The sequence below is a fragment of the Microplitis demolitor genome, chromosome 5, assembly GCF_026212275.2.
Source record: "Microplitis demolitor isolate Queensland-Clemson2020A chromosome 5, iyMicDemo2.1a, whole genome shotgun sequence".
Classification (NCBI taxonomy): Eukaryota; Metazoa; Arthropoda; class Insecta; order Hymenoptera; family Braconidae; genus Microplitis; species Microplitis demolitor.
Window position 1 is genome coordinate 20,816,618 of NC_068549.1, and position 22,590 is coordinate 20,839,207.

A 22,590-nucleotide genomic window follows, 5' to 3' on the forward strand; every position below is an offset into this window, starting at 1 on the left:
TCATTTTTAATTTTTAATTTAAATTTGAAAAAAAAATTTTTTGTTTTCTGTTCGAACTGAGGTTTTAATTATTAGACACAAATTAAAATTTTTACTCCGATTTGACGAACATGGTGATCTAGTGACCCTGGTCGGCTGACGAGAGTAAAGTGGCGATAAGAGTGATCGGGACGAGCACGTCCGTCCGTCGGTTCGCCACGGCACAACTAGATGTGTCCGCGGTATAAAACGCGGCTCTGATCGTGACGGTACTACTACTATACGGTGTTATGTGGAGGACTGTATAGTAGTGTATAGTAGCGTAGCTCCGTAGTAGAGTAGTAGCATTTGTTGGCCGCGAGGAAAGAGATGCCAAGGAAATTTTCAAGGATAGTGGGGGTGACAACGTGTTGACGCGGTGCGCAGGATCAAGTAATATCCTTTTCTACTTTATTTCATTTTTATTATTTGCAATAATTAATAATAACAATTGCGACAGTGACAGAAGAGAATTTATTTAAAAAAAATTTTTTTCGATATTTTTTAAGTTAAGTTGCAGCTCAGGCATTGGAAATATTAAAAAAAGTAATCAGAGCTTTTTTGTAGCTCTTTGAATTATCTACAAGAAAGGTCAGAAGGACTTTGTTGCTGGAATTGATATTTGAAGCTCGAAAAGGCTTCAAACGTTTCGGAGCCGTTTTTTTTTTCGATAAAATGAACCAGAGGCTTTATAATTAAAATTGTGGCTTAAATATAAAAAATATGAATAAAATTAATTAGACTATCTTGTAGCTGGAAAAGTAATTTACAAAAATGATCTCTATGACTTTTTTCAAAAATTGAAATTTGAATAATTATTTTAAGAAATGCAAAAATTTTGAAATTTGTCTCCTACTCTAATTACCGATATCTCGCAAACCATTCGAGAAATCGGTACACTTAATTAGTATTTTTTAAAGGAAATTGAATTTCCTAAAACTTTTGTCTCTTTATAAAATTCCATAAAATCAATTTTTGAAAAGTTACACCCGTTCAAACTACAAATTTGATTTCTTTTCATCTAAAAATTTGTTCCAGACTTCAAACGGGTCCATCTTCGAAACTATTCATCCCACAGTAGTTTTTATCTGAACCAAAGTTGTAGACAATAAAATTTCCTTTCTACTGACCACTAATAACGTCGACTTATTTTCGAAAATTCCCGAGATATCTCTTCTCAAAAATAATTTTTTTTTTTTCACTGATAAAATTATGGATTAAAAAAAATCAGATATAAAGTAAAAAAAAAAAAATCTTGACTTCATTAAAATTTAAATAATTGCATCTTCAATCAAAGTTAAGTGGGGACATTTAAAATATCCACTGATATGGAGACGAAAAAATTTTAGTTGCTTCCTCTTTATTAATCTTTCATTTTTTTTTTTTTTTTTTTTTTTTTTTTTTTTTTTTTAATGAAGCTACACAATTTAAAAAAGAAAAACTTGAACATGATCTCAGTATTTCCATGTCGATGGTAATTTTTTTACCCGGCAAATGAATCTAATGAATATTCCATCTGGGGCACGTGTACTCGAGCAATATATATTTAAATATATACATATATATGCGATGATATTAATGATGATACCTTGATATACGTATTTAAATACAGGTTTAACGCTGTGTGTTCGTGAACGTGACATAAATTTAATGATACAAAAGAGGAGGAAATCGTCAATAATTAAAATCTACAGAATAAGAAATGACCAAAAAGTAAAAATTATAGGTAACTAAATAAATAAATAATAAAGAGTTGTACTGATTCTCATTGTTGGTGAATTGGATATCGTATGTCATGGGATCACCCTTTTTTTTCCTCCCCATATTTAGCCTTTAAAGGGTTGATATACATGTTGAACTGCACCGGAAACCTTGTATGTAATATTGTATAAATTACACGAGGGGAATTGTTGCATTTCAACAAAAAAAAAGTAAAACAAAGAAATTCATTAATTTTCCAGTAGACTTCACTTTTTTTCCAAAAAAATAAATTTATTATTTTAAAAATTCGACTCGGTGAAAAATGGCATTGGGGATGAGGAAAAAAAAATAATTCCAAAGCCTGAAAGCCTCCTTTATAGATTGGACCTTTTACTGAAAAAATTTTCGGACGTATCGTTGATAAGGATTTTAAAAATACTCCAAGAAAAATAAGTTAAACAACATTTTAATTTTTGATAAACTCTGAGGGCGATGGGATGATTTTAAAGATAAAAAAAAATGTGATAGGCCATTGGATCTGTCTCTTCTCTTCTAGTTAGGAAGAGTACCGAGCTCTGCAAGGCGATTTCTCCCCAAGTTATCGGCCATCTTACTTCAAATCACCCTTTTTACTCCGATACCCGGTTACTTATCGTATAATTATCCTACAGAAATCTTATCCGCAGTTTTTAAAACATTAAAGTGCTCTCTAGATCTATTGGTAGCTTTTCAATCAAATTATTTTCCATCAATAAAATTTATTTTTAAAAAATAAACATTTTTTTTTTATTTTTTTCATTTTTCTACCGGTCATCTGTGGGCAAATAATTATCAGTTCAAAAATTTTTATTTTCTCCTCAGCCACAAAGTCGATTTCCAGTCGTTAAAAATTTTTTCTATTAGATATATATAATAAATTTTCCATCTTAATAAAAATCCTAAAAGAATCATTTCACTAAAGTCTATTCGAATTCATGAATTAGCATTATTACATCCCATTATGCATTTTTTGTTTTTTTATAGGAATAAAATTTATCATAAAGTCAATAATTTCAACAGAATTACTCGCTTCTTACAATAATTTACATGATTTTATTCAAATCAGTTTTAATATCGACAACCTCCCATGTAAAAATTCCTTCTCTGTCATACTTATTACTCGCACCTACTAAGGGTTGAATGCTTTCTCTCTTTTCCACATATATATGGATATATGAGAAAAATATATGAGAAATGGGACGCGATGTGGATAAAAGAATCATTTCACTAAAGTCTATATTTGAATTCATGAATTAGGATTCACCACTTATCTATGAGCGGACAATTATCAGTCAAATTTTTTTTCCCTCCTTTACCTTTTGAATTTTCCAAAGGTACCATGAAAAGAAATTTTTCATATTTTTTTTTTATTTTTACATTCGATACCAACTTCGAGTATCAAATATTTACAAACCCTTCCCAATTATCAAGTTTCACGATCCCAGCAATTACATTGCACTAAAAATTAATGTAAACATAAAAAGTTTACTTACATATAATATTTACTACCCTCTTCTGAGTAAAAAAAAAAAAAAAAAAAAAAAAAAAAAAAAAAAAAAAAAAATATTCGATTACAATAAAAATGTTATAAAAAAAAATAGACTTTATTACAAAAATAAAAAATCGTAATAAATTAAATAAAAGACCGCGATATTCAAATACATGGGACAAAAAAAAAATACTATTGTATAGTCGAATAAAACTAGTAAAGTTAATTTAACTTTTGAATTAATTCCGTAGGATTTTCTCATTTACGTTTTTAACAAACCAATGGTATAGTCTATGCTGGAGATAAATAAAAAACGTAACAATGATATATGGGCACAGATAGAACGGAATAAAAGTGGAATTAAATATAGAGTGGAGAACAGAATTAATGAATTAAAAATAAAATAGAGAAAGGAAAAATAGAAAGAGAAAAATAAAGAATGCACGTTTTCTCACTGCACTTCTGGTTCATCGTCTGTATCGGCAAGGGTAATTAAGTCGTCACACATCGTGCTCGCGGTTTAACGTTCTCCTTTGCCTTAATTGGATGTAAGTGTTTTTTTTTTTTTTTTTAATACAAACTTGGAAAATTTATGCTCAATATCAGATTACATTTTACATATATTATTATTATTGTTATTTTATATTTTTTTAATTCAATAGTTTGCGAATGAACAAAATGAATCTCGCCTTTGAGTAGACGTCATTTTCTGCCCATTGATACTGACCGTCTTTGTACTCGAGACATTTTTTTTTTAACAAATCAAAATAAATTGTCCCTATTGTTTTACTTGCGAGGCTCTCGACATTTTTTAAACATTTGTAAAATTCTCTGTCGCAGGTACAACTTAATCTGGAAATTTACAAAATAATCTGATAAATTTACTGGAATGATTATTTTTTTTTTTTTTTTTTTTTTTTTAATTAGAGAGTTGATTTAATTCATGGGGTAAGATGGGCGTGTACAAAATTTCTTATATCGAAAAAGTAGACTAAATTCTGTTACATGCAAATAATTTTTTTTTGCAAAGATTTGATTTTGAGTAAAAAATTCCTTATTTATATATTTATATTTATGTAATATTTATTATATATATTTATAGTAAGTTTAACGGGAGTTTAAAGTTAAAGCTCCAGGTCAAAGTGAAATAAATTCCGCATACTTGTAAATTACTCTGTTGAAAAAAAAATTTTCGATTTGCATCAGATGCGGAGTTTTATTTAAAAATTCGGATTTTAATAAAATCCATATTTACTGAAAATTCACTAAGATTTTTTTCAGTGTCATGACACTAATAATAATAACTAAATAACATTAATAATTACCTTGTAGACAAATCTGGATTTTTCAAACCATATAAGGTCTCGCCAACTTTAATAGCAATCGGACAATTATCATGTGCACGGCAACATATATCAGTATTATTAAATTTACCTAAATCATTATAACTTTCAGCTTTATCACCTTGACCGCACCATTTAGTTCCTCAAATAATAAAAAAAAAATTTTAACTCATGTTCAAAATCCCATTATACACTGAGAAAAAAAAACATGTTCTACGAACTATACACCGTGGAAAATTTCCAACAAATTTTACTATGGGATACTTGTAAATTTTGTACCAGTTTTCTTATGGTCCGGGGTTACAATGCACCCATAGTAAAATTTGTTGGAAATTTTTCACAGTTTAGTAGTGTAAAAAAAAATTTTTCAAAAAAGTTTCACCTGTCGAACTTCGAAATTTGAGAAAATTTTTTTGTAAAACCTCAATATTAGTAGAAATATAAAGAAACTATAGAACCCAATTGGAAAATGGAACATTTTTTTAGGACGTTTCCAGAAAATTTACTCATTTCTGACCACTCAGTATAAAAATTTTGAACTTTCAACTATTTGGGATTTTTAAAAAATTTTAAAAAATCTCATTGAAGTTTCAATAATGATAAAAATTTTCCATTTTCTCCGAAAGATTTTTCATGACGGTAACCGTCAATTTGCTCAAGCGATACATTTTTCACTCAAAATAAAATTCCGTTCCGCCAAAGTGGACTTTAATAAAAAAAACTCAATCTAATTCGCAGCACATTTTTTTTTCTCACCATAAAATTTTCATTTCCACTAACAAAACAAAATACCTGGCGCGATGATTCCATACTTTTTTTTTTTACGTAATTTGTCAAAATAAGGGTCATTGTACATATCTTCAGTAAACCAGGCTTCATTCAAATCTATCTGATCGTCTTCAAACTGCCCAGTGCAATAACTTATTGTAATTATAACAATAATAATTGTAAATACAAATAACACCACTGACTTGATCATTTTGAATGGCTACAGTAGACTCAACTTGATACGAAGTAAAAAATTATTGAATTTCGTCTGCCCCTTCGGCGGCAAAATGAACAAAAAATAAAAGAATACTTATCGAGTTAAAGAATTAGATTCAACAATACGTTTCGTATGTGCGCTTGTTAATAACTGACGTATAATATATATTTTTAATTGTGTAAAGTTAGTGTCAATAACTCACGTGAGTTTGTCAGTGGGATCGAAGGTCTAAATTACAAATTTAATTAGCGGTTTAATAGCTTTTATGTCTCTACTGATACTGATTACTCATTATAGTATACTACGAAACTACTAATTGAACACGTGGGTAAATTGAGTCAGATAAATTAGAAATAAAAACAAAAATTAATGAATCAATTAGTTAAAAATATTAATAACAGTAGATAATTATTTTTATTGTTATACATTTAATAAATTACGTCTAATTTTCAAAGATTATTTTTAATTATTAATTGTAATTGATACGATAAGAGCAATCGAAAAAATATTTAGAGTAATTAAAGCTATTACTTAGTAAGGTAATTAATTATTTTAGGTTTCAATTATAAATCAATGGGATAATTAATTATTGATTAATTTTAATGGTGGTTAAATAATTCCTGAGATTAATTTAATGAATCCGTTGTCGGAAAATTTTCTGTTGGCTTTCCATTTGTACAATCCATTATTTTTTTCGTGGTCGTAAGTAAAACACTTTCGTTTTAATATATCGAAATATAAAATACCCACGGCTTGACTTGTTATTGTTTTTACTTCTTTGAGACACTCGTAAAAAATTTCATCACATTTGCAGCTTAGTCTGGAAAGAATATTTTATTATTTATTTTAAATATTAATCGTGAGCTGACTTAATTTAAATTCACAAAAAAAAAAAAAAAAATTTATTAATTTTTTTTTTTTGTAAAATGACAAGACACACAAATCAGTTCGCGTTTATTTCATGTTTTTTCGTATTTAAATAAAAATTATAGTAATAATTTTTTTTTTTTTAATGAAATTCAAATGAGGAAAAAAATTTGAATTTTTAAAAGTCCGCGCAGTAGTTAATTTTTTTTTTTTTGGCAATTTTTACGATACATAAAAAAATGAGAAAAAAGTTTTTGAAAATAAAGCAGCATTCAAGGATAAATTTATAAAATTACAGTGTTGTTGAACCGGAATTTAGTAGTCCATATTTATAAGTTCCAGCTTTTAGTTTTTTTGGACAGCGATCATGATTTCGGCAGCACTCATCAGTTTGTCGATATTTTCCAAAGTCATCTTCGTGCATCGCTTTATTACCTTGTCCGCACCATTTTGTTCCTAAAAATTAAAAAAAAAACTCATATACATATATATAGTATATACTTTTCCATTAATAATTTCACTTACCACACGAAAAAATTTTTAAAAAATAATTAGAAAGTTCAACAAACTAGAAGCTATCGTACAAATCTATCGAGTCGAAATCTAAGGCATACTTTGAACCTATAGAGAACAATCGTTGTAAAAGCCGGAAATAGACCAACTTAGGCATAAATCATAAAACAAACGTAACTAGACTTAGCAGAAGGAAGGCCTTGCAAGAAATACCACAAAAAGGTCAAATTTGAAGAGTCGCGGGCTACTGGAGAGTTGATGAAAGTGATCTAGTCATTTCTCCCGAGCTAATGACACTCAAGGGTGAGTTCTGTCCCACAGGTAGCCTGGGACTAACAGAGGGTCGATTTCAAAAATTTTTAATTCGTTCGTTTTATGATACATGTCTTTGTAGGTCGAGTTAATGCCTTTGTAAGTCTAAGTAGGTCCATTTCAAGCTTTTACACTTATTGTGTTCTGAAAAGTGTAATGTAGATTTTCAATGCTCATTTAGGTTCAAGTATGCCTTAAATTTTTATTTAGATATGAATTTTAAAGAAATTTGAAAATAGAAAAAAATAACTCTTTTTATAATGAAAATAATAAATAGTCAAAGTTAAAAAAAATTTTAAATTTTATTAAATTAAAAAAAGAAAAAAATGTGTAATTAATTTACCTGGAAAAATAGTCCCCCAGGTTTTAGTTCCATTTTTACGGGGAATATCATCAAGTTCAAGGTCGGAAGTTGGAAAATAAGTTTCCGATTGAACGGATGTAAGATAAATTATTAAAAAAATATAAGGTAATTTCCTCATAATTAACTTCTGTAAAAAAAGTCAATAAAAAATAATTCCATTAAATATTCAATAACTCGACTTCCGAAAAACGATGGAAATTTGTTTCAAAATTACTGTCAATGAATTATTTTTTATCATTTTTATTAATGAGTATTAAAGCAACAAAATGGAGTTTTATGAATGTAATGAATAATTTTCAAAGATTTTTATCTCTATGCTGCAAATGCAACACTGCAGTAGAGTTTATTGATTGCGCTGAGATATAACTGGCGATACTCTCAAAAAAGAGCTAGTGGAGAAATTAAATAGCTGAGATTTAAATAAATTATAAGTATGAACAAAATATATATATTTTTTTTTTAGTTAATTATTTAATTACTTACTTGCTATAAATTGCGGCTAGGCAAATAATTTAATTCCCCGTTGTGTTAAATTGAAATGTGAATAAATAAAAATAAACGCGCCCTCTTATATTGTGGGTGTAAAAGTCACATGTAGTGTCATCTAGTGTCGTCATTCCTAAGTAGACATATATTTCGTTTGATAAAGAAGCGATCGGAAAAAAATTATTTGAATAATTGATTATTTATTTAATATCTAAAAAATATATAAGAACATATACTTCTAGGCTAATTTTTGAAATTTAAAAAAAAAAATTAGAAGACTTTTATAATTTTTTGTATTTGAGATTTATATATATTTCTTTCAAATGCTTATAACTTTTCAAGTTTTTATTTTATCCTTCAACTCAAAAGGACATTTTTGAAAGCTTATAAAATTTCTTAAAAAATTGCGCTCTTTCATTTTTTACGTAAATGAGAATCTATATAAGTTACAAGTAAATTTGAATAAAACAAAATTTTGAAAAAATTAATTTTTGTCTGAATTCAAAATTTTTTTGTGTGTCAATAAATTTATTTTTAAAAAACGTTGTGTTTTATCAAACTGATTGAAAATTAGAAGTAATTCAAAATAAAATAAAAGAAACCAATCAATTGCTTCGGCAAATTTTGTGCAATTTAATAAAAATCTATAAGAAATTTTTGAAAAATAAATTTTCAAATTTGCATTAAAAAATTCAGAGCTGTCACTTTGTAAGAGAATATCAAAAAATAAATCTAATTATCAGATAAACCCAATTAATGACATCGATAATGAAAATTCATTAATTAAAAAATATTCAGTTAATTTTTGGACGTTGATTATTTTTCGAAGCATTTTTAGTGAATTTTTTCTTGAAATTAATAACTGAATTATCATTAAAATTAGGGATTCTTATCAATTTATATGTTTCATCATCGGTATCAAAATAAAAACATTTTCCATGCAACGAATTGAAGTAAAGAGATCCAACAGTACGGCTTGTGGCCGAATTATCTGTTGTAAGACAGTTGTAGAATATCAAGTCACACATGCAGCTTAATCTGCAACATAATTAAAAAATCATTAATTAATAATTCATGTGATCATTTGAATGTTTAATTACATGGGCAAGCTCCCGTTATTTTCAATTCCATATCTATTGTCCTTTTTTGGAATTTTTGGTTCACAGTAATCGTGATTTCGGCAGCATTGATCTGTCCCACGGTGGGGTCCAAAGTCATTAGTATGTTTTGCAATGTTACCTGGACCACACCATTTTGTTCCTGATAAATATAAATAATCAGTACATCTATATAGATTTTTTTTTTTTTTTTTTTTTGATTATTCACAATAATTATTTACCGGGAAATATTCCAATGACTTTTGGTTTCGATCGCTTGATTCTGAATCGCGGATTCAGTCTTTCAATATTTTTATCAGTATCATAAGAATGCGGAAAACTGACGTCACGGTTACTATTTTTATTTGAAGTCGAAACGCACAGATGAATAGAAATGAAAATAAGCAGATAAAATAACTGCATAATTTATTTTTTGTTTTTCTGTTAAAAATGATAAATTTGGTTATTAAATTTACACTTTATAACAAAACAATGTTTTACTTATAGAAAATATATGGAAATTTTTATCGCTTTAAATTTGAAAAATGCCATAGTATGCTAATTTTTTTTAATGAATTCCTAATTAAAAAATATGAAGGATAAATTTTACTAAGTGACAGTATAGGAAAATATTCGAAAAACAAATTTACAGGGACTTGAAATTTCGAAAAAAAGATCATTTTTAAAAAAATAAAAACCAAATTTCGAATAATCTATTTTTGACTTCATTTAATTAGTAAATATATACTAATTTAGATTTAAAGAGCAGAGAAAAAAAATTTTTCAATTTTTTTATAAATCAATGACAGAATTCAAATTTATCATTATAATTAATTTAATTATATCTTTCACTTACTCGAATTTGATGATATTAAAGTCAATGAGATATTAGTAGAGTGATTTTAAATTTAACTCTGATGCACTATCGCAGAATGATGATATTAAGTACTAAAGAAATTAAACACTAAGCTATCTATGATGTAAATATACAACTAACACACAGTTAAAACAGTCAAGCGAATTTCCCACAGTTGGCAGGTGAAATATTTCGTTCTAATAGAATATATATATGTAAATATGAATTTTACGTAAGTGAATTTGCTGAGACTGAGTATGCGTTAGCAGAACACATTACATTGCTTCGCAATTGAGGTGTGCTAAATCATTAAGATTCCGTTAGTCGATAGATAAATCTATAGGAATTGATCTAGTCCAGTTTGATAATTTCTTTATTCATTTTTAATTGTTCCTGTCTTTTATAGTGACTTAATCATATGAACATAGACTACTTTTATACAGTAGAATCTCCCTAATGTGACACCCGTAGTGTTACACTCTCCCTAAATTTCACAAGAGTCTCTCCCTAATGTTAACAATTACATGACAGGATTTGTTAACACTACGGAATGGTCCTAGACAGGAGTGTTAACATTACGGAGATTTTACTGTAAAGCTTTCATTTATAAGTATTTTAGTATATAATTGGAGTATAGTGAAAATTTGAAAAAAAATCTCTTGACATAGGGATTGATCGAAAGAATACTCGAAATTTGTATTTTTAAAAAATGCCTCTTTACATACGAGAGAAAATCATTCATACGGCATCTAGAGTTGAAATTACGTACCAAGTGCTTCAATACGAGTGTCTTTTTTTTCAAAGATAAAACAGTTTAATACTGAGTACAGACAAACGTGTTTGTACAGTAGCCAGTAATTGTAAGCTAAGATTACGTACATTTGTATTAATAAAATTTTATTTATAAAGTTAAGTATTTATTTATAAATAATAAATAATGTCTTTTGCACTGGGAATGTGTGAAACTCCAGGATGTAAGTCCGTAGCAAGTCTCCAGTGCCCGACTTGTCTAAAAATCGGCATTCAAGGCTCATACTTTTGCAGTCAGGTAAATTGAAAAGTATATAAGAATATCTTTTAGGTTAATTATATCACATCTATTTATAATTTTAACGCTTGAAAGCTTAATTGTTAATGGCTTTCAGATAAAAAATTTGAATTTTTTTTTTTAATGATTTTTAAGTACTATAAATGAATATTTTTAATAAATGATAATTGTTTGTACTAAAACAGGATTGCTTTAAAGGAAGCTGGAAAACACATAAAGTTATTCATGAAATTGCCAGTAAGTTCTATAGACTATTTCATGATAATTATATTTTTTACTCTGATAAATTTGAATAGAATACAATTTTTTTCCCTCCAAAAAATTTAAACAGGAAAAACTTTTTTTACTCCAATTTTTAGCGGCTCATTTTGCCCCCTATTTTAATTTTTATTATTCTCTGGGTCATATTGACATTAAATATTTAAATAGAGACAAAAAAAAATTTTTATTTTACAACGCGGGTCCATTTTTCCCTGCCTGTAATTTAATGAATTAAAAAAATTTTAGAGGGTGATACTAAAAAATCATCATCAGATGAATATAATCCATGGCCATCGTATCACTTTACTGGAAAATTACGGCCCTATCCCACACATCCAAAGCGACAGGTATCAGTTACTCCGAAAATAACTCGTCCGGATTACGCGGATCATCCTAAAGGGATTCCGATAAGCGAACAAGCTGTCCGGGGATCGTCCCAGATAAAAATCCTCGATGACGAGGAGATCGAGGGGATGAGAGTCGCATGTAAACTGGGCCGCGAAGTACTTGATGAAGCTGCTAAAGTATGCGACGTCGGGGTAACAACCGCTGAAATAGATCGGGTTGTTTACGAAGCTTGCATCGAGAGGGATTGCTATCCTTCGCCGCTAAACTACCATCAATTCCCAGCTAGCTGTTGTACATCTGTTAACGAGGTTATTTGTCACGGCATACCTGACACTAGGCCACTTCAGGACGGTGACATCTGTAATGGTAAATATTTATTAATTAATAAATTTAATTTATTTGTTTTCCGACTGGGTGACTGGTTCCCTAATAAAATTGTTTGTCCAGTTGATGTCACGGTCTATCACAACGGCTTTCATGGGGATTTAAACGAGACATTTTTAGTCGGCAATGTCAAGCCGGAAATTAAAAAATTAGTTCAGGTTACTTACGAGTGCCTGTCAAAAGCTATTGACATTGTTAAGCCTGGGGAAAAATATAAAGAAATTGGCAATATTATTCAAAAACACGCACAGGCACACGGTTTTAGTGTCGTGCGGAGCTACTGTGGACATGGAATCCATCGATTATTTCATACTGCACCCAGCGTTCCTCATTATGCTAGTAAGTATTATTTATTTAATACAAAATCAATGTTACTGTCTTATTCGTGACGAAATTTCATGAAGTTTGAGTACCCACATCAATATGTTTGAAACAAAAAAATAAAAAAACTAATTTTTTTTTTTTTTTTTTTTTTTTTTTTTTTCTTCAAAATAAGTACTTTGGGGTTATAGAGAATGTGATTGCGAGTAAAATGAGTACTCACATCGATATATTTATTTAAATATTTTTTTAAAGTACAAAGTAATTAATTTTGTATGCAATTAATGAGCTAATGAATAGTAGAACGTAATATATCGATGTGGGTACTCATTTTACGTGGAATTTTGTCATATATTTGAATAAAAAATTTATTTTGTCATGGAAAAAAATTTGATAAAAAAAAAGTGACTATTAATTACCGTAATTATTTTTTTAAACCAGAAAATAAAGCTGTGGGAGTGATGAAAGCAGGTCATTGTTTCACAATCGAGCCGATGATATCTCAAGGTACTTGGCGCGATGAAACGTGGCCAGACCATTGGACCGCAGTGACGGCTGACGGACAGTGGTCAGCACAATTCGAACAGACTCTTCTCGTGACTGACACCGGCTGTGACATTCTGACCAAGCGTCGCACAAATGACGGCCGTCCATGGTTCTTTGACCAATTAAAAAATTAGTCGCTCAAAATCAAACGTTTTTTGTTACAACTTAAAAACTTCGAAATTAATTTGAAACTTATCCTCCGTCATTTACATTCACTAAATTTATTTAATTCCCGCCAATAACAATTTGTGCCTTCCCATTAAATTTTTTATCACGTTAACAATTTTTTAATTAATATTTATAATCAACTATAAATAAATAAATTTTAATAATTCAATAAATAAATAAAATATTTTATTGTCTTTAATTAATTAAATAAATAAATAAATAATTAATTAACGTATTTACAAAGCATCCCTTCAACAAATAAATAATTATAATAAATATATTAATTTATAATTATAAAATATCAAGTCTCCATTTTTTTTTATTTATTTCTAATGCGCGAACCAAATTCCGAATTTTCCAAACTTGCCTCATCTTCTGGCGCCGCAGTCGTTTTCCCGTTTATTGGTTCACTTATTTCATATTCATACTCATCAGATTCTTCATCATCATTATTATTATTTTTTTTATCATTATTCTTATGAGAGTTATTAGAGTTATCTTGAGTATCGGGAATCATAATTCTCAAAGGTCTTGACTTATTTTCTTGAGTTTCTTCTTCTTTCTTTCGTTCCTGTTGTCTTTGTTCCAACAATCCTTCTCTTTCGAAATGTTTGTCAGCTTCCTCCTACAAAAAAAAAAATTAACTACACTGAAAAAATGATAAAATAAAAATAATCCAAAATTTGAGTTTTTATTTTCGCTTCACTATTTTTCGCTGATTTTTTTCGGGTTAAATCGCCTCTACAAATTATATGTACGCGAAAATGGAATAAAAAACACACTTTTGTAAAGAGGACATTGTAACCCACAAGTTTGATGCTAATTAAAGTTGATAAACTTCGATATTAATCTCGAAAAGTTGATTCAAAATTAAATTTCCATCGCCTTGGGTATAATTGCGGCCTTTGTTTTGTCTAGATTATTAATATAACTTGACTTGAAATGGCCGCAATTTGTTAGATAAAATGCCCTGTTTATGTGAGTGACTATTTTTCTGTTTTTATTGCATTGTATGAGGGGCAAAAAGGAATTAGTCATTGTAAAATGTTAAAAAAAAAATGAACAAACCTGTTCACGTTGAATTTGTTGTTGTCGGTAATGTTGTCTGTAGCGTTTCTGTGCACTGGCTCTCTGCCTTATCAACAGTCTTTGTTTTTGCAGTTCATCAGAATCAAAAGGAACATCATCAATTTCTTCACTGACTTGATAATTTCCTCGATGATTGTTTGGCATCGGTTGATCATTTTGTTCTTCACTAAATTGTCCTAAACGTTTATGTTGTTGTTGTTGTTGTTGTTGTTGTTGTTGTTGTTGTTGTTGTTGTTGTTGTTGTTGCTGTTGTTGTTGTTGTTGTTGTTGTTGTTGTTGTTGTTGTTGTTGTTGTTGTTGTTGTTGTTGTTGTTGTTGTTGTTGCTGTAACCGCGAAATCAGATGACTATTGACACTACCAGCAGCCGCTAGTGCTGCCAATTTTTCCGCAGTCTCTCTGTTCGGTAACGTCGTGTAGTAATTTGCGATTTCGTCATTATTAAAATAGTGCGGGTTCATCTGGTTGACATTAGCGCTCGCCGCTTCTTCGAAATCAATGTTGTTTTCTGGTTCAATTGGTTCGTGGAAACGTACATTGTTCGTATGATCTTGTTGCTTTTGAAATTGTTGTTGTTGTTCTTGTTGTTGTTTTTGGAATTTATGTTGTTGTTGTTCTTGTTGTTGTTGGAATTGTTGTTGCTGTTGTTGTAAATTATAATCAACATTACTTGATTCATAATCTTGTATCAATTGTTGTTGTTGTTCATATTGCTGCTGATATTGTTGTTGCTCATATTGTTGCTGATGTTGTTGTTGTTCATGTTGCTGCTGCTGTTGTTGTTGTTGTTGTTGCTGTTGTTGTTGCTGTTGTTGTTGCTGTTGTTGTTGCTGTTGTTGTTGTTGTTGATTATCCTGTTCATTATAATTAAACGATTGCATTTTAGGTGGAGAAAATGTTGATTGATTTATTTCTGAATAAATATTTCTTTGAGAATTTTGTTGTTGTTGTTGTTGTTGTAGCTGCTGTTGTTGTTGAGAAATTTGTTGTTGTAAAGATGAATATTGTTGGTCTTGTTGTTGAGGAAAGCTATTAAACAATTCATAAAGTTTATCAGCTGATATTGGTGGTCCAGCAACACCCGGATGTCCAATGTGTAAATCTGATTGTTGTTGTTGTTGTTGTTGTTGCTGTTGAAGCAGCTGTAGTTGAATATCTTGTGAAACAATATCAGGGTTGTTTAGATGATATTCAGCAGGCAATTGTGGGTTCAACGTGGCTTGAGCTGTTGCAGGAAAGCCCACGTGTAGAGAACTGTGTAAGTTTGTTTGCATTGGGAGGTTTGTTTGAACAATGGGAATGTTTGTTTGGAGAGGATGGTTCGGTTGAACGGGAATGTTAGATTGGCTGTAGGGCTGCAGAGGGCCGTTTGGGTGTCCAGCGCGAGAAATCGGAGGATGGTTCAGGTAGATGTCGTTGGCTGCTTGGTCCACATTGGGACCAGTCGGTAAGCGCGAAGATTCAAATTCCGCAGAGTAATATTGCGTTGCAGGTGTAGGATATTCTTGAGGATGATTTAGCATCCGTTCATTGGCTTCTGTTACTTCGTAAGTATTTTGCGACACAGTTGCGCTGGTTACTGGACGTTGTTTTACAGTCTGCGAGTTATGGATCTCGTAAGATTCCTGGGAACCTAAATTATAAAGTCAATTAGCAAATTTGAGTAAGAAATTTTGGACAAAGAGCATAAATAGATAATAGATAATTAATACCTTGGGAATGAGAGTTATAATCAGATTCTGACTGAAATCGTTGGTAATCATCCTGATGACTTTCTGGTCTGTTATTTTCATCAGGATTTATCGGTTTGTCGGCGATGCTCAAATTCGGCGCGGGAATCGTGTGAATCGGTCCGCGGTCATCGTCAAACCCACCGCGGTGAGTTGGTGGCAAGACGACGGCTTCTGGACGATATTCTGGACTATACTCTGGTTTGTTTACAACCGGAAATTCTTTAATTGGTACCCGCTGAGGTACTACGACATTTGGGACTGCATTCATTACTGGCATTGGATTTTTCCATGCTGTTGATGGTGCCAAGACTATTGGTCTCCTTAATCTAGTTGAATTGAATTTAATTACTATTAGACTTAAATTTTTAAAACTAAAATTACATACCTGTAGTTATTGGGTTTATAGAAAGGCCTCTTTAGTGGCCCAGGATAAATATTGTTATTTTTATTTATCTGAATAGTATTTCCCATGGAAACCCGGTGACCTATTGGCCATGATTTTTTGTACATTTGAGGGGGCGTTGGTGAAGGTGGCAGAGGTCTGCGAACTTTGTATCTAGCTTCACTTACGCAAATACATATTGCCAGTAGCCACGGCAACCAATTGAGTGTCTAATAGAAAACAAGAAAAAAATCGTGCTGACATTTACAGGCTTTATGTCTTCTAAGATTTATATTAAATAAAAAAAGTAAAGCTGTCATTGAATTAATCATAAAATTTCCTGAAGTTTGAGTACCCACATCATTATTTTTGCGACACAAAAAAAAAGTCAAAAATTTTATTTTTTAGTTATTTTTTGAAAATAAGTATTTCTACCGTACAGAGGGCTTGATTGCGAGTAAAATGAGTACCCACATCAATACATTTAGATAAATATTTATTTAAGTTAATTAAAAAAAATTAATTAACAAATAAATGAGTTAATTAACACTTGAACGTAATGTATCGTTATGGGTACTCATTTTACGCGGAATTTCATCAGCTACTCGAATATGAAGTCAATTTATTTTTGAAAAAATTTTAGTTTGATATAATCACAAATTACTGGTTTTTTTTTTTTTAAATGAAAAATATTGTATTTAATTGGAAATTATTCGTGTTAATAATAAATTTGATTAATGTTAAAAGTCTTTGAAGAAGTATGTACACTTAAAGTAAGATGTGATTACAAGATACCATCCGATTTAAGTAGGACATCGTGCTACATCCACGTGATGGGAAAAGCGTACTACCGTATTGCATACCGTGTTTTTATTTTTATATTTTTCTCTATATTTTACACATCAATATACTATACAGTAAATTCGAAATGAAATTCCATTCCAATCGTTTTACTGCAACGCGACACAAGACACATCAGATAAGTAGATAAATAAAGAGTAAATAGTTAAGAGTTAGGAGTTTAGTTGAGCCAGCATAAGATGAAGCGAGAGTTTACCAGTAATTTAACTCCCTGGAATACTACGTACATTGAATCTAAAATAAACGGAAAACTATTTCAGGAATTTTCGCTGACGTTAAAAAAAAATTTATTTATTTATTTAATGGAGTCTAATTATTGTAATGATAATGAAATTTTTTTTTTTATTTTACAAGAGAAAATAGAGAAAAAATTTTTATTATCAAAAGATTGAGTACAGTTTTAGAAACTTAATAATTATAATTTTATCTATTTATTTTTTTCTTATATATATTTTTATTTATGAGATGTTTGTTAATCTAATGGTATAGCTTTCATCGTGACTTGCGTGTTTTATTGAAACTTTATTTGAATAAATTCAAGTAAGAAAGTTTTTTTTTTCGATATCATCATGATTTTAATTTATTATAGAAAATTTTTCTTTACTAATTAATATATTTTGTTGATGATGTTCAGTATAAAAGAAATCAGGGTACAATGGGTCACTATATAAATAATTAAATTTTTTTTTGTGACTTAAATTATAAAAATAAATTACAAAAAAATTTTTTCCAAATTTTTAGGGTGGCCATTTTGCCCCAGCCTCCTTCAACTCTCACAAAAAATTTATGGATTTAATGTAAAAAGTTAAGTCAGTTTTCTTTTAAATTTTTATGAAATATCAAATTAATTTTAAAAAATAATTTCCTACACAAGAAAGTACTTTAATAATACTTTAAGTCTTTATAATTAAATATAAATAACTTTTCTCAACGTTAAGGTCTTAAAAAGTATAAATATATTTTTCTCATCATCAATAAAATAAATAATTCGTTAAAAGTTATTCAAGTTAGATTAAAAATATATTTAATTAGCGCAGTCGCGCAACAAAAGCTATAATCACCGGGACAACGAAAAAACGCGTAGGCTATAGTGCAATCAGTCGTTAGATTATAGTTATTCAATGAATAGCAAATTAATTAAAACAATTATTCTGTCATCTCTACTCACTTCCATTCGATTGTGTTACAAACGTAACGTTACCTCCTGTCTTTCGCACCAATACCAATAGCAATACCATATTAAATAATTTATTTTGTTGTAATTATTTGTGACGAGACAATAGAATAAAAAAAATTTTTGTTTGAATTTGTTTTAATTACTATACTTAGCAAACACTAATACCTTGTAATTAATTCATTTATCAGATTACTCAATACATCCATAATTAATTAATATAACAATAATTTATTTTATTAATACACTGGCTGACATCCGGTCCATTTAGAAATTTTTTTTGTGGTATTCCATTAACCCAATGCTCAAATTTTCAGAACGTTAATTTTAAATTTTATATTTGCTAATTGTAAATTAAAATTGCGGAGTAAATGTGGAGGGGGTGATTGTTTATTTATTTATTTAATTTCGTCAAAATGGAATTAACTCCTAAAAAGAGTTTGTTTTAATATTAGTGGGTAAAATAGAGACTTTGGCGTTTTTTGAAACCTTGGCTAAAAATTTGGCAATGTTAAAGAGAACCATCTGGCCTTACGGAATGGAAAGGTAGATTTCTCATTTAGATACAAAAAAATTTCAAACACCCACAAAATTATGTAATAAATAATAAAAAACTTTGATTATTATATCAAATAAGATACTTATTTGAAGCTACAACATGAATATTTCAAGGAATTGAGGTATGTTATATCATTCCGGTTATTAGAAGACTGAGCTGCAAAAATGAGCTTTTTTTTTTTTTTTTTGAAATTTTCGATATCATCAAATTGTTAGAAAAGATGTTTCAAAAAATCACGTGTTACAGTGAAACTTAAAGCTAATCGTTCAAATTTTGAGATACTTTTTACAGAATTGAGTTATCATTTTCGGTTCAAAATTTATTTTAGGATAAAGCCAGAAAATTCATTTCTATGAAAATCAAAAAAATTTCAAACATCTATAACTTCCAAACTAATGGACCGATTGGGCTCATCTTTGAACTCGGTCAAGGTAACCGTCCAATAAATAAGTGTATAAAATTTCATTAAGATCCGTTAAGAATTGCGGGCGCTATCGTAATAATAAGGCGCGTTATATTGTATATATATATGTGCATACATATATAAACTTTTGAGTGGATGGTATTTTTTGACTCTACGAGGTAAAATAATATATATGGTAGCAAAATTTTTTGAAAATTTGATCATGAGAAAAATTGTTTTTAAATTGTCATTTACTCTACAGCTGCCCAATTTCAAAACACAATAACTAAGAAAAAAAAAATTTTGAAATATGCATTGAATCAAGTTCACGAGACTCCACTGGAACTAAAAGTACCAAAAATTCGAATTTGAAAAATTTGTCAGACTGTGTTTTGAAATTAGGCAGCCGTCTAATCCGTTTCCTCTCGAAACTCAAAATCGTAGTAAATGCGGATTTAAATAAAATTCTGATTACTCTGAAATTATTTCTCTGAAAAAATAAACCCCCTATTTACTCCGTATGTAAAGTAATTTTTTTAGACTCGAGAACTTCGAGTGACGGCGTGAATTTCGATTTAAATAAAATCTGAAGTAGTTCAAAATTTTTCGTAGTGTAGCAATAAATTTTGACAACTTAAGTATAACTTCTTTTGAAAGGCGGCAATATTTGAAATTTTAAATTACAAATTAATATGACATTACTTTGAATAAATTATTTAAATAACATACTAAAGGTCATGATTTTTAATTTAATTTAATTAAGTTTAGTTTTTATCACCAAATGCACTATCGAATTTTCTTAACCATATTAATTAAATAATAATAATAATAATTAAAAAAAAAAAATTAACTTACCTTCATTTCAAAAAACAATTAAATCCTTCGTAATGATTTAAATCCTTTAAATAACGAAAATCAAAGTATAAAAAAAAAAAATAAGTATTATTTATTAAAAATTTAAAGTTATTGGAGATCGTGCTGTAAGGAAGCACTGATCGTTCTGCAGACAATTAGGTCATTGTCCTTCATTTATACGTGAGTCGAACCGGTGTATTTTATTGTATATTATGTATATATCACTCTTTTTCCTCTCCTTCCCTTCCCTTCTCTTCGCTTCCATTTCCACCCAATAAATACAAATATATGACGTACAGTATAGACCTAGGCTTCATTAGTTGGACTAATAATGTGTTGTCATCCGAGAAGTATTGATTTAAAAAAAAAAAAAAAAAATCAAGAGATGATTGAATTGAGAAGTAAATTAATCAATTAGTTAATTTTTGTCGATATTTATATCGATAGCTCTCGGATATATTTGATGTAGAGATGTCTATTTTATTGAAGAATTAAATCGTTGGATATCGAAGTAGATTAATAGGTCATGTATATTAATTATCACAAGTATTTTCGCTTTCACATACGTGCGTATTAATTTTAAGCGTAATAAAAATTATCGAATTTCATTTACTTGCGGTAGTCTTTCGACGAAGAGACGATTTTTAAATTTTATTTTTAAAAAAAATAATCACTGATGATTTTTAACAGACGTATATTTTTTCAATTTATGATACTTTAATATGAAAAAATAAAATACAAGTTACCTCACTATTACTTCATATTTTTACTCAAAATAATTTTTTTACTCCACTTATATTTTTTTTTCAAAATAAATCCATCTATTGGCATCTCTCTCTCTAACTCAATTTACCCATGACTCCCAAAAGTAATCCGATTATCAAAAATTTTTATCGGAAAAAAATCATTTCATCAAATTTCGTATAAAAAAAAAAACAATTAAATGATGAGTGGGAATATAACAGCCATTACACAAACTTATAACTGTAAATTAATAGAGTAAATAATTTTTTAAAAAATATTTATAAAAAATGCACTTATTAATTTTTTAATTTTTTAAATGCCCATTTTTTAAAAATTTTATTTTATTAATTATTTACTCTATTTATTTATAACTTTAATTTGCCTGTCTGCTATATTGACACTCTTATTAAATAACATCAATTTCATTTATTATAATTAATATTTAAACAAATTAAATATTTATAAGCTACTAGGTCATATTCTGCACTGACCTAAAGTTGATACAAAAAAATAAAATCAAAATTTGATACTTTTTCTGAAATCGCATTTCCGTACACACGAACATATAAACTACGGATGTACGGATTCGATTTTCCGGCATAAATATCAGTCTAAATCGATCTACCCACACAGAAAAATATATATTCAGGAATATATGCCAGCAAAATAGCATACATACGACAATACTAAAGATATAAGCCGGATATATACTATTTTCCCGGGATATATATTTTTTCGTGCGGGTACAACTTCAACAATTTATTCAGAAAGACTTTTTTTTCAAATAACTATTTCATATCACAGCATGAAAAATAAAAAAAATAATAAGCGATAGTATAAATTTATAAATTCCTGATACTGAACTTGATAATGAACTTGGTGACCTTGATTTTACCTCAACATTGACAAATTCATCGACCCGGATAGTCCAAGGTTAATTTTATTACTACACGCGGGATCAATGAACGCTATTACTTCCGATTAATGTCGATATTGACGATCTTCCAATAACTAGTCTCCTCCTTTCTCTCCTTATATATTTATATATATATATTTAACTTGTAACCACGTGTATTTTAAATCACGCTGATAAATTTACTCATATATATATGTATTATGCGTTATGTACAATGATCCAGTGACCTAATAAGTTCACTTGAAGATCTTGTAGACTTAAACGTTTCTACATACTGTAAGAAAAGATCTTTTGATATTTAAACAAAAAAAAATTACGCAACTCTCTCATTCATAATTATTAAATAATTAAACTTTTTTGTTTAATTATTTAACATATATTTTATAATTGTTATGTAAAAACAATTGTTATTATTCTTGTTTATTTAACATACGGTATTTTATTTTTTACAAAAGAATAATAAGCCCGTTAATAACTGTACATTCATTGAAGATTAAGATGGTCATGTCTTCATAAATTAATATTTACATCCGTCTTGTATACTTCTATATATATTTTATATGTATGAACTAATTTTCCTGTGAATAAAAAATTTTCGGGAGAAATTCAGATTTAAAATTTTAAATGTTTTTTTTTTTTTTTAGTTAAAAGAAGATGAAATTTTAAAAAACAATTATTTATTAAGCGAGTAACGATGGTAAGAGCAAGAAGTTCTTAGATGTAACACTAG

General features: G+C 28.8%; 5 protein-coding genes across 6 annotated transcripts; 1 reads left to right on the top strand and 4 right to left on the bottom strand.

The window, feature by feature from the left end:
• Positions 1-3,862: 3,862 nt before the first annotated feature.
• On the bottom strand, positions 3,863-5,698 carry LOC103579414 (phospholipase A2-like). Its single transcript, XM_008560803.2, has 3 exons — positions 5,383-5,698; positions 4,573-4,732; positions 3,863-4,099 (listed from the first exon to the last, which is right to left on the bottom strand). Exons 1-3 carry the CDS (start codon positions 5,567-5,569, stop codon positions 3,898-3,900), a joined length of 549 nt encoding a protein of 182 aa, XP_008559025.1. The 5' UTR covers positions 5,570-5,698; the 3' UTR covers positions 3,863-3,897.
• Positions 5,699-6,143: 445 nt separating this feature from the next.
• Positions 6,144-8,403, bottom strand: LOC103579413 (phospholipase A2). Its single transcript, XM_008560802.2, has 4 exons — positions 8,115-8,403; positions 7,611-7,758; positions 6,739-6,898; positions 6,144-6,395 (listed from the first exon to the last, which is right to left on the bottom strand). The coding sequence occupies exons 2-4, from the start codon at positions 7,747-7,749 to the stop codon at positions 6,185-6,187; spliced, it is 510 nt and encodes a 169-aa protein (XP_008559024.1). The 5' UTR covers positions 7,750-7,758; positions 8,115-8,403; the 3' UTR covers positions 6,144-6,184.
• A 318-nt stretch (positions 8,404-8,721) lies between these two features.
• LOC103579412 (phospholipase A2) lies at positions 8,722-10,171 on the bottom strand. The gene is made up of 4 exons (XM_008560801.3): positions 10,071-10,171; positions 9,457-9,655; positions 9,218-9,377; positions 8,722-9,155 (listed from the first exon to the last, which is right to left on the bottom strand). The coding sequence occupies exons 2-4, from the start codon at positions 9,635-9,637 to the stop codon at positions 8,912-8,914; spliced, it is 585 nt and encodes a 194-aa protein (XP_008559023.1). The 5' UTR covers positions 9,638-9,655; positions 10,071-10,171; the 3' UTR covers positions 8,722-8,911.
• Positions 10,172-10,904: 733 nt separating this feature from the next.
• Positions 10,905-13,332, top strand: LOC103579411 (methionine aminopeptidase 1). The gene is made up of 5 exons (XM_008560800.2): positions 10,905-11,118; positions 11,304-11,355; positions 11,626-12,093; positions 12,175-12,450; positions 12,874-13,332. Exons 1-5 carry the CDS (start codon positions 11,008-11,010, stop codon positions 13,110-13,112), a joined length of 1,146 nt encoding a protein of 381 aa, XP_008559022.1. The 5' UTR covers positions 10,905-11,007; the 3' UTR covers positions 13,113-13,332.
• Positions 13,333-13,374: 42 nt separating this feature from the next.
• On the bottom strand, positions 13,375-20,335 carry LOC103579410 (putative mediator of RNA polymerase II transcription subunit 26). Of its 2 annotated transcripts, XM_053739396.1 has the most exons (6): positions 20,201-20,335; positions 17,406-17,443; positions 16,352-16,578; positions 15,946-16,292; positions 14,215-15,866; positions 13,375-13,771 (listed from the first exon to the last, which is right to left on the bottom strand). In XM_053739396.1, exons 2-6 carry the CDS (start codon positions 17,436-17,438, stop codon positions 13,466-13,468), a joined length of 2,565 nt encoding a protein of 854 aa, XP_053595371.1. In that variant the 5' UTR covers positions 17,439-17,443; positions 20,201-20,335; the 3' UTR covers positions 13,375-13,465. The 2 variants fall into 2 exon arrangements, with proteins under 2 accessions (XP_053595371.1, XP_053595372.1); XM_053739397.1 differs by lacking the exon at positions 17,406-17,443.
• Between the last annotated feature and the right edge of the window lie 2,255 nt (positions 20,336-22,590).